Source organism: Cricetulus griseus (assembly GCF_003668045.3).
Source record: "Cricetulus griseus strain 17A/GY chromosome 1 unlocalized genomic scaffold, alternate assembly CriGri-PICRH-1.0 chr1_1, whole genome shotgun sequence".
In the NCBI taxonomy this organism is placed as follows: Eukaryota; Metazoa; Chordata; class Mammalia; order Rodentia; family Cricetidae; genus Cricetulus; species Cricetulus griseus.
In genome coordinates, this window is record NW_023276807.1 from 69,109,794 (window position 1) to 69,124,495 (window position 14,702).

Consider the following 14,702-nt stretch of genomic DNA (forward strand, 5'->3'; position numbering starts at 1 on the left):
ACTCCAAATGTGCTATCTCAGTGCGAGCTGCTGGAAAGATCTTTATTCTCATTTTCTCTTCAGCTACTGCTGAGAAGCCAAGAAAACGGCTCAAGACCAGATTAGTGTCATAACATCTCAACTCATTTCAGTCAGGATGGACGATTATGTCCTAAATTCTGCCAGCTAGTTTAGGCTAAGACCCAGCATTAACCTGGTGCGGTGGGGCCCATGTGGAAGACACAGTCTGGGGCACCCCTCAGTGTGCACAGGCTCAGGTCATGAAGAGCTTGTTGAAGGCAGTTCCTACCTCGGCGATCATGTCGGTTGTAGTCGTGGAGCGCCCGTACTTCTGGAAGGCCTGATGATTACACTCCCTTGTGAGTGTGCAAGCACCCCAGGCAGCCACCAGTAGTGGGCTGGAGCTGTGAGACAAGAGGAGAAATCAAAGGCCTTACTGTAGGCCACTGGTAAGAGCCCTGGGCTCTAACTTTTCATCCCATTTCTACCTTCAACTCCCAATCTACCTTCAACTCCCAAACAGCAAGCTCTAACCAGCTGAGTCCTGGCGTACCCCAGACCCTCATTTGTGACTGGTGTATGGCTCAGTGTCAGAGCACAGGCCTAGGAAGCACAGGTCCCATCCCTGGAGATGGGCGGGAACCCAGTGGAGGGAAGTTTTTCCTGGTGTGAGAGGAGCTTGCTAGTGGTGTGGGCTTTAATGGTGCTCACTGGTTTTCTCAGAATGTGGTAGAATGCCTGAGGTCAGCATGCAGACCTGCTACTTCATTGCCCTCTGCACCATTGCCCTGCAGAGCTGAGCCAAGTTAAGTCCACCTGAAACACCCTGTTTGCAGCAGTAGTGTCAAGTGGGGCTCCAGAGGCCGGACATGACATGCCTAGCATGGGTGGCCATAATGGTCCATAGAACAGGTCACATGTGGGAATCTGAGCTTAGCTAGTTTCCTGCTGCCTCAGAAATCACACACCTATGAGGACCAGTGTCCAGTAGGGCCATTCTTCCAACCTGTGCTCCCTACTTTCAGTTTATAGAAACCACTGCTGAACTCCCCACAATGGTGTCCTTAACCAACCCCTCCCCAGCGCCAGGGCCCCACCCTCAACTGTAAAGTTTGAGTCTAGTATGTATGAGTAGAAACTCCTGTGGACAGGTAAGGCTTGGTCTCAGATGTCTCCCCCAGAGCACTGACAGTCCACCTGGGATACTAAAGGAATTGACACATGAGCTGCTGGAGAGCTGACAAGACTGACAATCAGAGCAGCACAAACGAGGTGTGACATACCCATGCGTTTTCTGTGGTCCAGCAAGGAGGGCCCAGTGCACCATGACACCCAGGGAGCCCGACAGGAGGTCTCCTTGCCCCCCACACCTGCGGCCGCTGCCTTCCTGGCTGCACACAAGCACTGCACAGAACAGACACGAGCAGGCATTAGTACCAACACCATGAGCTGCCCCTCCCCACCTGTTCCAGGGAAGACCGCCACCTCACAGACCACAGATGACAAGTTCCTGAGCCCAGCCCAAATGCCATCTCAAAATATGCCTCCAAAGTCCCACTGGCAGCATTCCTGGGCACCACACGGGGCTACTCCCCTTAACCATTATATGCCTGTGCACATACAGGGAACTGTTTCCGTGGCAAGTTTTGAGAACATGCTGCATTTGAGTGTGATGCATCAGGAGTGTCTCATCGTTATGGTCTGGCTGCCCTGAGCATGCCATCGTTATGGTCTGGCTGCCCTGAGACCATTCCATGCATTGCCTGTCCTGGCTGTGGGTGGGTACATGTGGGTTCACATGCATGACCATGTGTCTCTAAATTCAGATTCCTGTCAATGACTCTGTGTCTTACTAACAGCTACTTGTATTGAACAATCTTGTGGTGGCCTGGCCATCTCTGAGAGAGCAGAGTGGCAGACTTACTAGGAACACCCACACACTCCTCCCTGCCTCCACTCTGCTCTTGGCTGAGCAGCCCTTAAGCTCCTGCAGGAAGGCAACTGACATTTCCAACTAATGTCAGTGCTGAGGTTTCCTTCTCTTTCCAGTTATAATAAGACAAAACCCAACAAAAGACTCAAATGACTCTGTTATTATGTGGATGCCTTGGTGAAAGGGAGGTGACAGGCTAAGGATGGTAGTCCAGGACTATGCAGGATCTTTGTTTCAAACCTACTTCCTGAAAATGGTTTTTTTGTTTCTGTGTTTCTGCACGCTTGCTCGCATGCTCAAGTGTATGCCACACTTGGTTGGAAACGGTTTCAAGTCAGCCAAATTGCAAGGTCTCCCGACACTTGCTAAGCCTCCTGTGAAGGCCTAAACATGCCGTGTGTCACCACCACCTGTGCAAACCTTTAGGAGCAAACAGAAGGACTCCAATGAGGCTGTGGCTGGCAAGTTAAATGTATATCAACAGTGTGAAGCCTCTGAGTGACATGCAAAGTCCCCACTCACCATGCTGACCATTAGAGATCAGGTCATGCTCTCCTTTCTGGACCACTGTGGTGTTCCCCAGGGCCTGGCTGAGCTTCAGTACAGATCCACTGTGATTCTGGGTGTCCATAGGATCATTGAGCTACAACAGGACAAGCACAGAAAATCATACAGGGTTCACTGGTGGCAAGGTAACTATCCTGTCCATCAAGTCTCAGATGCTCATGTCCACAGATGTAGGGAGCCGTCCCTGCATTCTCCATTACAAGATGGCGCCTGCATCCGGCAGGCACCGAATGTAAACAAGATTATTGCGCAGGCGCTGGGTAATTTTCCATTCCTTGATCTCTGCCTATTCCGTGGCGTCATATGGCCTGATGAGCTACAGCCAATCATAGGGTGACACGTCCCAGGCGGCGGCTGCCAGCCTTTATTAGGGGATGGGATTCTTGGCTCGGGGTCTCCGCTCTGGTAAGCTTATGCTCTCCTCTCAAGACGCATTAAAGCTTTACTGCAGAAGGATCCAAATGTCCTGTGTCGTTCTTGCTGGCGAGGCGATTGCGCGGGACACACAGAAATCAAGCCCTGGTTAAGGGCTGAGAAGTAAGAGGGGAGGAAGTGGCCAGGACATCACTGGTACCAAGCCCTCCAAGGGATGCTGACACCAACATTTATTCTAGAGCTTGTCCTCCTCTTCCTGGCTTGACCAGGTTTGCAGAAACAACACAAACCTGGATGATGATGATGTGCATGCCCCTCCCCCACAGGGCGCAGGCTTGTGGGACACGTGCCATCAAGATTCACGGCTACATTTTATTTCATTATGCCCCCACATCCCGTGGAACAGAGGCTGTAGGTTTACACACTAGCACTTCAGGACAGGCAGTGACTTGGCCTGTGAGTACAGCAGGCAGTCACTCAAGCCTATCACACCACCATTCATCCAATAAAATTTATATGGGAACCATGGGAGGCACGAAAAGCATGTATGGTAGAGCCCAGGGCAAACATCTAGGGATCTGCATAAACTCACCACAGCTTCCCAGAGCCTGCTGAATTCCACACGGTTGGGGGTGAGAATGGCCTTCTGATAACCGTGGATGAGGGCCGGCTGCTGAGCTATCAGCCACAGGCCGTCCTGTGCAGAACAAGGATGCACCTTCACCGGTGGGCCTCAGAGACCCTGTGCTGACTGTGTGGGGAGATGAGAGGCCACACTCACCGCATCGATGACAACAGGGATGTCCCTGGCCTTGGTTGCTTCCAAAATGCCCTGCCAGAAAGCAAACAATGTAGAGGTTTTTGTAAAAAGGCCCTGTGCACACAGCTAAGCACTGGAGAAGCCAGGGAAGTTAAATGCACAGCTCATCTCCTCAACAGAAGGAGGTGTTTAGTTGTTCCCCCTGGGATGTCAGGAATGGGTGTAGTTTTACAACTTGGTGATCTTTTGCTATCTGAGACAGGCTCTGCTCATGTCTCCCAGGATTTATATTTTACTTATCCTAGACCCTTTCCCCTTAAATCTTGAGCATTGCTTCCAGACCATAAAACCCATCCTGATGAGTGATGTCACTTATACTTCACAACAGCCTGAGTGACTTCTATGCTATTTTAGGGTCAGGCCAATCCTGACACCCACAGGCATTGTTTACCTCCGTCAAGCTCCCTAGACCCTAAGTCTTGGGCACTATCTCCGAGTCAATAGTACCCACTTTTGTGAAAAAAGCCAGAAGGACTTTGTAAAGAATCTCAGTGTAAACATTTCTTAAATTGTTGTGCACTTGGGAGTGAGTTAATTGTTATCTGAATACTTTTTCCAAGAGTCTTGGCCCAGCACCGCTTCCCACAATTGGGCTGCTCCGAGTTTCCTTCCTCCCTCACCCCGGTAGTTCCTGGCTGCTGTAAAGCCTGCAGGGGACCCTCCCACAGACAAGTACATCTCCTCAGGAGGAGGAAGGAATTGGCAGTACTTCTGCAGTCACAAGCAAGCGGACAGTACAGCCAATTATACAACAGCAGGGCAGACGCAGCATGTGGCTCCTAGGCTAGTCCATGAAGACCCAGCTACCATTGCCAAATGGTACACTAGCTCATGTTACACTTCAGTACTTGACGTCTGAGTTTTTGGGAATTCTCCAAATCAACAGTTATCCATTTTTCTTACCATTTTATTTACATGCTTTTAAATAGCAGTGATCATAATACTGATGAACCATTTTCCCTGACAAGACTAAACCTCAATCCTATACTGAAAGCCTCAAAGGTTTCCCATTTAAAAAGTAGATAAGGGGCTGGAGAGGTGGCTAAGCAGTTAATAGCACCAGCTGTTCTTCCAGAGGATCCAGGTTCAGTTCCCAGCACCCACATAGCAGTTCACGTCTGTCTGTAGCTCCAGTTCCAGGGACCCAACACCCTCATGCAGGCAAAACACCAATGCACATTAAAAAAAAAGTACAGACATATATGTAACCAACATACAGTTGTTAATTATCTACCACCTAACACATTATGAGAAAACTATACATGACAATCAGATGGGCTGATGAAATGCCTCACAGTAAAGTTGCCAAGCCTAACCTACAGGGTGGTAGGAGAATTGACTCCTAGAAGCTGACCTCTGACCTCTACCCACATGCTGTGACATGCTACATGCAGCATGTGCACACAAAACCATTTTTAAGATTAAAAGAAAAAAGTGATGGGCAAGCAAGTCGAAAACAAGGAGACCAAGTAAATGTAACGGGAGTCTGACTCTCAGTCCTCATCTCCTGAGTGTCCTAGTCAGGGTGACTGTTGCCATAGGAAACACAGTGAACAAAAGCAACTTGGGGAGGAAAGGGTTTATTTATTTGGCTTACACTTCCACATTATAGTCCATCACTGAAGGAAACCAGGGTGGGAACTCAAACTGGACAGGAACCTGGAGGTAGGAGCTGATGCAGAGGCCATGGAAGTGCTACTTACTAGCTTGCTCAGGCTACCTTCTTGCAGAACCTGGACCACCAGCCCAGGGATAGCACCACCCAATGGGCTTGCCCCCCCCCCCATCTGTCACTAATTAAGAAAATGCCCTACAGGCTTGTGCACAGCCTGATCTTATGGAGGTAATATCTCAATTCAGACTCCCTCCTCTCTGATGACTCTAGCTTGTATCAAGCTGACATAGAACTATCAGCATACTGAGGAATCTGCCAGTATAGAAAGTACATATTTTGTAAGGCATCGGCCCACCAGTGTGAGCACAAAAGCCTCCTAAGCAAGAGCAGGGCATAAGAGCCTTAGAGAAGCCCATTTCCTCTCTTGACAAATCTCAGGCCTGTTGGCTGTGACTCCGGCTTTACTGTTGACCCACAGGGTTCTGCCATACAGATCTTAGACTCATTTCTGATTTCATGCTATTTGACAGTGTGACAGTCTCTTCTAGTTTTCCCTGATAAACCAGAGTAGCAGCCCAAAGCTATGGCTTAAACACTGGAAAGGTTTGTTACAGCACAAGCCGTGTTTCTCTCAGAAGGATGAGTTCCAGCACCCAGGAGCAGAGTCCCATGAAGATGTGTGTGTATGTGAACATTTAAAATATTACTCACAGGCATGACAGCACATGCATTTATCCTGGTAAATGCAGCATTCCTGAGGCTTCATCTACAGGGTCAGCCATGCTCCCCTGTCCCAGCCTCTTCTGCAAACCAAGAGGCTGGCCCTGAAACAGGGACAGTCCAGGCTACAGCCCAGAGGCCCAGATGCACCACTGGAGGGTCAATTAAGGAGGAAAAGCCTGACACTGCAATAAGAACTATAAGTACAACAACATACTGCCTGTTCACACATCAGAACACGATTCAACTCCTCTCGGGAAACTTCTGTAATGGGGAGCTGCAGAGACAGAGACCTCACACCAGGTTTCATGTGAAACCCTGGAATCAGTTCTGAGGTCCAGTCTGCATTGCTCTGGAATCCCCTCACCGTTTGCTGCTGGTGGCCTTACTCCCCCCCCCCCCTTCGTAACACAGCTTCATCCACTTTCAAGGCGAGGTCCAACGCTTGTGCGCCAATATTCTATCTGAGAGGCAGTGTGCTTAGCAAGGACAGCACTTACCCTGACGTTGTTGAGAATAAGGTCGTCCCTACCTAGGCCAGGTCCCACGACAAGGGCATGCAGCCTGGGGAGCCATTTCTCCACCTCCTCAACAGCATTAGAACTGTCACTAAAAAAGGAAAAAGGCAGAATGGTCTCAGGCTTTCATTTGCTTATTTTAAACGTGTGTGTGTGTGTGTGTGTGTGTGTGTGTTTTGCTGGGGACAGAACCCAGGACCCTGAACATGCCAGGGAAGTGCCCTACACAAGTGCCAAACCATGACATCAACTCTGCCTGGTCTAGTTCAGCCTACCCAACCTAGCCACTTTATACTAACTGCTTAGTCTATGTCTAAGCTCCAAACCATTTTGTTTGAAAATAATTTAGGTTTGTGGTGAACCTGTACAAAAGTACGAAAGTTCCCACAGACTCCTTTCCCTAGCTACTGCGCATGTGAGCATTTTACATATGCAATATCCTAAGTTAAGGCTGGCTCAGTGATTAAGTGCAGGGCCAAAGCCCCATCCTGTCCCTGTCTCAGGATGAAGTCTGGACCCCACCCTGCACCTGACCTTTGCATCTTCTCAGTCTTCTCCATGGACTGATTTACTTTTTATTTTGGGGGGTTTTCAATCTCTGTGTAGTCCTGGCTATCCTGGAATTTGCTTTGTAGACTCAGATATGCGCCTGCCTGTGACTCCAAGTGATGGGATTAAAGGCATGTGCCATCGCACCCAGCTTATCTTAGCTTTTAAAGACTGCTTTTGCCTGCATGTATGTCTGTGCACCACATGAGTACCTAATACCTGCAGAGGTCAGAAGAGGGCATCAAATCCCTTCAAACTAAGGTTACAGATGGTTGTGAGCTGCCTGTGGGTGCTTGGAATATACCTGGGTCCTCTGCAAGAGCAGTCAGTGCTGTCAACTGCTCAGTCACCTCTTCAGCCCCATTTTATTTTTATTGTGGGTAAAGTGGGACAAAAAGAGTGATCCTGTCCTGAGATCCTCCAGCTGAGTTTGGTGCTTGGGGGCAATGCCAGGGCAACATGTGGGCCCTGTCTATCATCACTAAAGCTCTGAGGAGCCCTTGGAACAGCTCCACTCAGCTCAGAGCTACCAGCTGAATCACCCGGAGCTCAAGCATTGTGAGTATGTACCCCAGGCAACACTCCTCGACACACAACACAACACAGCACCTGCCACTCTGCTGTCCCAGGTTCTCCTCTGGTCCTCACTGCCTTATGCTGACACAGAATGATGGGCTCGCTCTCAATTTCTTCTTTACGGTACTGGGGATCAAACGTCCAACTTCATGAGCTACATCCTAAACTTAAGTTTTATTTGATAGGGTTGTTAGTTGTCCAAGCCTGCCTCCAATTCCAAAGCCTCTGGCCTGAGCCCTAGCTGGGGTGAAAGGTGTGTGCCACAAGCCTAGCTTCATTATACTTTTCTTATCCATGTAGCACCAGGGCACAGCAGACACACGAGTGTGAAAACACTGCTGCAGACAAAGACACCCACAGTGCACACTCACAGGACTGGGTGGACGATCAGCTCTGGGCTGTAGGATTTGATCACTGGTGCAGCCTCCCTGGCACAGAACACATGGGTCAAATCTGCACCCTGAGAAATGAAATCACAGGTGGGTTTAGAGAAGACCATGCTCAACGGGACCACAAGTAGCTATGCACTTCAGCTTCCTCACCATGACATATGTCTGACACCTCTGTTACTGAGTTTTTATGCCCTCAAGGCCAAATACAGATTAAAGTAGAAGCCAGTGGCTTTGAGGAAAAGTAACTGGCATAAGAAAATGCTTGGAAACACAGCCAGAATTCTCTTCCTTCCCAGACCTGGGGGCCAAACTATGACATCCACTCTGCCTGGTCCAGTTCAGCCTACCCAACCTAGCCACTTTATACTAACTGCTTAGCTGGGTTCAGCTGCTTACAGCACAACCTGAAAGAGGCCTCCTAGGATCCTCTTAGTGAAGCACAAGTCATACCTCAGCTTTGAGTGGCCACACAGTGCCACAGGTGTCAAGTTCTACTGTGAGTGGGCTCACAGTGCCTAAAGCTGTCATGTTCTGTTCTAAAAGGTAAATTCCCCTCAGACAAGATCTCTCATTGAACCTGAAGCTAGGCTGGTGGTCAAGAAACCTCCGGGAGCCTCCTGTCTCTGCCCTCACAGTGCTGAGGTTATAGGAACATATGGCCATGCCAGTCTTTTTGTGGGTGCTTGGAATGTGAATTTAGGCTCATGAGTTGTATTTCAAGTGTTCTTACAACACATAGAGCCAGTTCCCTAAATAACCCAACTTTCAATCAGAGAAACCCAATAAAAAACTCTGAGGTAAACCTACCACTTTCAGAGCTGAGATTCCTGCAAAATATGGTGCTCCTGTGTACCTAAAACAGAAACACTGGAGTCAAGACTTCAGTAAAGCAAACACACAGTCTGCCAACAATAGGTCACCAATACTAACAGATAAGAATAATATGTAAATAGGTATGAATTATCACGTGATACAGACTCCAGGCCCCAAACACAAACTCAACACCTAGGAGATGCTTAGTAAACGTTCACCCACGAGTCAGAACTAGAAAAGCTTCACATGATTCCTGTGATCATTTTCCAACACTGGCTTATGTGACTCTGTACCAGGTATAAGGTGAGCTAGAGAGCTGCAGGCTTCTGTCAGGGAGAAGGTCAAGGCAGTCAGCAGAGACCAGGTCCTCAGAGGAGAACCCCGACTCTAGGAGTAACACCAGCAGAAGCCACACAGGGTCACTGGGAGCCACAGCAGCCCCTGTACCCTGCTGTGTGATTCCCTGCTTCCTGTCTTTGCTCTGACGCCCGTGACAACCTCTAGGCACAGCAGACATGCCTGGAATAGTGTCCACATACAGAGTCACTGTGCTTATGCCACTGGGATGTGTCATTATCTGTGACCTCCGACCCCATGAAACAAACCAGGGACAACTGCTGAGCACATAGAACCCGGGCACCTTCTCCACATGTGACCTGCTCTTCTACAACAGTGTCAACGAAGTGTGTCCAAATCACCAGAGAAAGGACCAACAGACACCATACATGCTCTCACTTTCCCACAGAGGTGCTTCACAAGACACTGCAGAGTGGACAGGGGCTGCTCAGAACGACAGGAGCTCACAGTCCTCCACACAGCACATAGAAGCCACCAGGGAGAGAAGACAGTTGAGATGGTAACAGAGGCCAACAGATGAGGAGAGTCTTAAGCTAGATTAAGGGATCATTCCAGAACCAAAATCCACACACCCAGACCTACCCTAGAGAAACAGCAGTTTCTAGAGCAGATGGTTTGAGTGAGCACAGTGCAAAGTGACAGCCCTAGCTATCCTGGAACTAGCCTCTTTGGACCAGGCTTTGCATCCTATCAGACTGCATTTGCAAATGATCACTGCACATGGATATATGGACGGATGGACACATGGACGGACAGACTGATGGGGGAAAGAAAGGTGCACAGATAGACGGCAGATGTAGATAGACAGGCAGGAGGGAAGGTTTTTCTAAACATGACTGCCTTACAGCAGCACTCACTCTTGACAGCCCCCGACTATGCCTATTCTTCCGTCTTGCCCTTTGTGTTTCTTCGAGGTCAGAGCAGGCACAATGTTTCTCACCAACTGAAAAAAATTCTCCATGTCCTTTGTGGAATGTGCTGTATGGAGGGAGAATGCTCTCTGTAAAACTGAAAAAGAGAAAAAGGAAGTCATTAGAGACTTAAGAGTAACCCACTATACAACATGCTTGCCAGAGCTGCCCACATAAATTCGACTTTATCTGGAGGTTTCACCCTCAGCTCTCGGAGTAACTAACAATGGTCAGCATAACAGCAGCACAATGCATGCCAAACTTTCTGTCATGTACCAGACCTGGAGTAGGGGGGTGCACTTCCTCTTCCACAGTTAGATCAGCCTAAAATTATGGATCACCACTTAACACACTGTCTTCTTTCATTTCAACCCTAACCTTTAAAGCTTATGAGGGCTTTCTTTTTCTTCACACCTGGAAAGCAAGCTCCAGTTTGCAATCCTGCACAGTAGTCGTCTGACGGATCAGTCCTATTATTCCCAACTGCATCTCAATGCTCAGTCAGATGTGAACTACGTAGGAAGGCTCTAAATACAGCACATCTCAGATCAGGCTCAAGGTGGTATTGTGGAGCAATTGCTCCTTGTTGAGCTGTGTCTCATTACCTCCATTTTAATTGGCCTTTCTTGACAAGCTTCCTGTAGATGCGTTTTGTCTTCATTACAACAGATCAGCTGCAGGGAAATGTGGGTATACTCCACAGAACCCTAAAATATTTATGTCCATGAGCTTTATGACCCAAACTGAGCACGGCAAGAAGAGTTTATATCTCTCATCTTCACCCCCTCAACATGGACTCGCCTACCTTGAACTAAGCAGCCCAGAAATGTGTCTAGCATCTTTCCTTTTTTCAATAGTAACCTAAAACTGAGCATGCTCAGAAAAGTCACAAGGATGCACCAGCCCCTAAAGCCATTTCTCACAGGAACATTCTCCCCAAGTGGAATCTCCCGCTCTGTACTCAGGGAGGGTGCTGCTCTGAGAATAATTCTGTGTGTCCTTTACCTTTCTCCAATCTTTTATCTCCAATCATTTACCAAAATGCTGACACTTAAAGGCAAAATAACTTGTTCTTTAGCCAAATTATTCACTTGATTAACCAAAAGAGTCAAATCTTTCTCAAATGTTCTCTAAAATCATTTGGGAGGGAAAAGAAAAATCTGTCATGAAGCACAGCATGTTCTGTTTTTAACTAGAACTGTATGAATGCCAACTAAAATCCAAACCGTGGGGCTGGAGGGATGGCTCAGTGGTTAGGAGCACATACTGTTCTTTCAGAGGACCTGGGTTCAATTCCTAGCACCCAAATGGCAGTTCACAACTATCTGTAACTCCAGTTCTAGGGGATCCAACACCCTCACACAGATATATATGTAGGCAGCACACCAATGCACTCGAAACAAAAACAAACAGACAAATAAATAAATAAACAGTCCCAACCAAGAACCAGCACTCTGCCCCGCTTGCCTAACTCTAGCCACTGACCCCTGCCACAGTCCTCTGAAACAGCTGTATCCACCACACTATGCTCCTACACTGTCTGGTGAGCTGATTAGAACACCTCAATTGTGTAGAGATAAAAAGCTGTTAAGACAAGGGCCAAATTATCCCAGGCTATTTTAGGGACTTTAGTATTTACTTACTTTAACTTTTGCGTGGCCTAACACTCTAGCATTAAGCAAACTTCCCACATGGGATCACTAAGTCCACAGACCTACTGCCATGCTTAGTTTTTATGATCAGCTTAACACAACCAAGAGTCACCTGGGAAGAGGGAGCCTCAACTGCAGGACAACACAGATCAGATTAGCCTGTGGCCATGTCTGTGGGGACACTGTCTTGAATTCTGATTGATGTAGGAGGCCTAGCTCACTGGAAGCAGTGCCCCTCCCATTGCAGGTGGTACTGGGTGGTATAAGAAAGTCAACAGAGTCAGTGACCCACATTCCTCCATGAGCTCTGCTTTAGCTCCTGTGTCGACTTCCTTCATGACTTCCCTTAGAGATGACTGTGACTTGGAAGCAGAAGCTAGAGTAAACCCTTTCCTCCACAAGTTGATTTTGGTGTTTACCACAGGAACAGACAGCAAACTATAAGTCTACACTAAAAAAGGAGAGGATGCCAAGACTACAAGATGACATCTGAGACCAACACAGTTCTCCTGCTTTGCTGTCACTGAAGAATGTGTTGCTTTCTGTCTTTTGTTCCGTGACTATAAATCTGTTCCACAATAGGGCACATTAGGATAACTTGAATACATTGACATTCAGTCACTTTTACATCAAGACAGAGAGCTCTGTTGGCAAAAGGCTGGAGGAAGATCCATTAGATTTCCCAACACTTTACACTACTGGATCAAATTTTAGTTGGTTTACTGACACTCATGGTGGATCTATCCACTTTGGTATTAAGAAGCTACTTAAAAATGTAAGTGCTATTTACATAAGCGACTTTGTTGAAAAGACAATCCAAGAGTCTGGAAAAACAGGTAGTGCCTGTTTGCATTTTGTTGGCAGTAGTAGAGAAACTGTGGCTGAGGATAGCTACCACCACTTTAGTGCCTCAAGTGCTTTAAGCTGATATGAATGCTAAATTGGGCATATGACCAGCAATCCTTTTTTTTTTTTTTTTTTTTTTTTTTTGGTTTTTCGAGACAGGGTTTCTCTGTGGCTTTGGAGGCTGTCCTGGAACTAGCTCTTGTAGACCAGGCTTGTCTCGAACTCACAGAGATCCACCTGCCTCTGCCTCTGCCTCCCAAGTGCTGGGATTAAAGGCGTGCGCCACCAACACCTGGCATGACCAGCAATCCTTGCACTAAATTAAATGAAACTCACCTTAAGTACAGACCGCTTCGAAGATCTAAAGCCTAGAGCTCTACCCATTTTTTTTGGCGGAAGTTTAACAAGTCAATCTAGTAATGAAACCCTGGATAAGTACAAAGGAAAAAAAATACTAATCAGAGTGTCTGAATGCAAGGCAAGAAAAACCAAGGAAAATGGTCTCTAAATAAAGGGGTGTTTGAAAGTCCTTTTATGGGTGTGACTGCCATTACAAACTTGGGAGGCACCACCTCTCCAGTGCACTCACAACTACTTAAACTGAAAAACAAGAGGCCAAAATGTCTCCCCATTTAACTCTGCTGTGACCAACATGTTTGTAGCCCATGGCCAAATCTTCCTAATGCATCCTACAACAAGCAGTAAACATCACCAATTCAGTCGCTTACTCCTGAGGAATGCTGGCCAAGTCACTTCTTCAGAGCCTCTATTTACTGTCTACACAAAGGAAGACAACAGCTCTCTCTCTCTCTCCCTCCTTCCCTCTCCCTCCCTATCTCCTTGTAAGAAATGTTATGATGTACAAAGGATATTAGAAAACTAACTATCCGCAAACAAGATGACCCACCCACGTGTTCGATCCATGAGTTCTTCCTCGGTAGTCTGCCCTATCTGGAAAGGGACCTACGTCCTACTCCAACTGTTGGGATATGGTCGATGTGCCTGGCTGCTCTACAAAGAGAGTTCCAGACTAGCCAAGGTTACATAGTGAAACTTAAAAAAAAAAAAAGTGTCTAACCGGGGCTCCAAATCTGGAAAGTCACTTGACTTTGCCCATCTTCCAAACCCCCAGAACACAACACCGGACAGTGGGGTACAGGAAGAGGGTGAGCCACACCTTGGCTCCACCCACCTCCTCCAAGAGCGTGCAAGCCTTGAGCTAGGGCAGGTAGAGGACCCTGCTCACGGAAGGGCTCGCGTCTCCCGCACGTCTAGCCCAGGTCCGCCAACAATTCACGGGAGCAGGGGAGCCAAGTCCTCAGTCAGGCCCGCCGCACCCGCTCCCCAGCGCTGGACGCGCACGCGCCAGGCCGAGTCCGCCCCGTAGGCAGGGACACCCGCTCGCCGCGGCGTCTGACTCGGGTCCTCCCGCCCGCAGAGGCGGCCCCGGCCGGTACCTGCGTGTAGCGGCGGCCAGTGGAGCGCGATCGCGGCCGACAGCAGCGCCACCACGGCCGCCCCGGCCGCCGCAGCCCAACAAGTGCGAACGGCCATCCGCGGGACACCGGTATCCATCTTACCTCGCCCGCAGGCGCCGATTGCAACACAGTGGATGCCCATGGCGGCTCGGCGGATTTCCGGGTTCCCAGCTGCCCCCGCGCTGCCGCCAGGCCATCGCCATTGGCCCTCCTTCTGGGCTCCTCCCCTCCCCCCGTCCCCCCAGCGTCGTTGAGCCACAGCTATTGGGTGTTCCTCCTGGGCTCCCGGCGGCCCCAGCGCGCCTCCGGAAGCGTGTTGCTGACTCCGGAGGACTCGTCCCACCCCCAGGGTCAGTCTCCACCAATCAAATTTCAGCTCTCTGCTCAGACGATTGACAATCCAGACACCCAATCCGGCCTGGCCCCAGACAAGTCTTGCGGTAGGCTGCTCACTGAAGAACCTTGGCAATTTAGTCACTTAGTGACTTTTTCACCCTGTAGTGTTTGTTCGTGGGCGTTATGGGACACGATTGAGTTGGAGGTCAGCTTCCTTGGCAGCCTGTCTGCGTCTGGACATCTG

The 14,702-nt window shown here is 48.7% G+C and overlaps 1 protein-coding gene across 5 annotated transcripts; it reads right to left on the bottom strand.

The window, feature by feature from the left end:
* Nucleotides 1–10: 10 nt before the first annotated feature.
* On the bottom strand, nt 11–14,322 carry Naxd (NAD(P)HX dehydratase). 5 transcript variants are annotated; one of them, XM_027387871.2, is made up of 10 exons: nt 14,225–14,322; nt 10,093–10,243; nt 8,873–8,918; nt 8,045–8,133; nt 6,531–6,639; nt 3,657–3,707; nt 3,468–3,572; nt 2,456–2,576; nt 1,284–1,404; nt 11–404 (listed from the first exon to the last, which is right to left on the bottom strand). In XM_027387871.2, the coding sequence occupies exons 1-10, from the start codon at nt 14,262–14,264 to the stop codon at nt 254–256; spliced, it is 984 nt and encodes a 327-aa protein (XP_027243672.1). In that variant the 5' UTR covers nt 14,265–14,322; the 3' UTR covers nt 11–253. The 5 variants fall into 5 exon arrangements, with proteins under 5 accessions (XP_027243672.1, XP_027243671.1, XP_027243674.1 ...); XM_027387870.2 differs by having other exon boundaries at nt 14,102–14,264; XM_027387873.2 differs by lacking the exon at nt 14,225–14,322 and adding an exon at nt 13,837–13,975.
* Nucleotides 14,323–14,702: the final 380 nt, after the last annotated feature.

What these genes read in the sequence shown, in the direction of transcription:
- Naxd (XM_027387870.2), bottom strand. Translation starts at nt 14,264, where the DNA reads ATGGGCATCCACTGTGTTGCAATCGGCGCCTGCGGGCGAGGTAAGATG. An exon ending in CTGGCCGCCGCTACACGCAG is followed by an intron (nt 10,244 to 14,101) that starts GTACCGGCCGGG and finishes TCTCTTTTTCAG; the next exon opens with TTTTACAGAGAGCATTCTCC. An exon ending in GATCTCTAATGGTCAGCATG is followed by an intron (nt 1,405 to 2,455) that starts GTGAGTGGGGAC and finishes TGTTCTGTGCAG; the next exon opens with TGCTTGTGTGCAGCCAGGAA.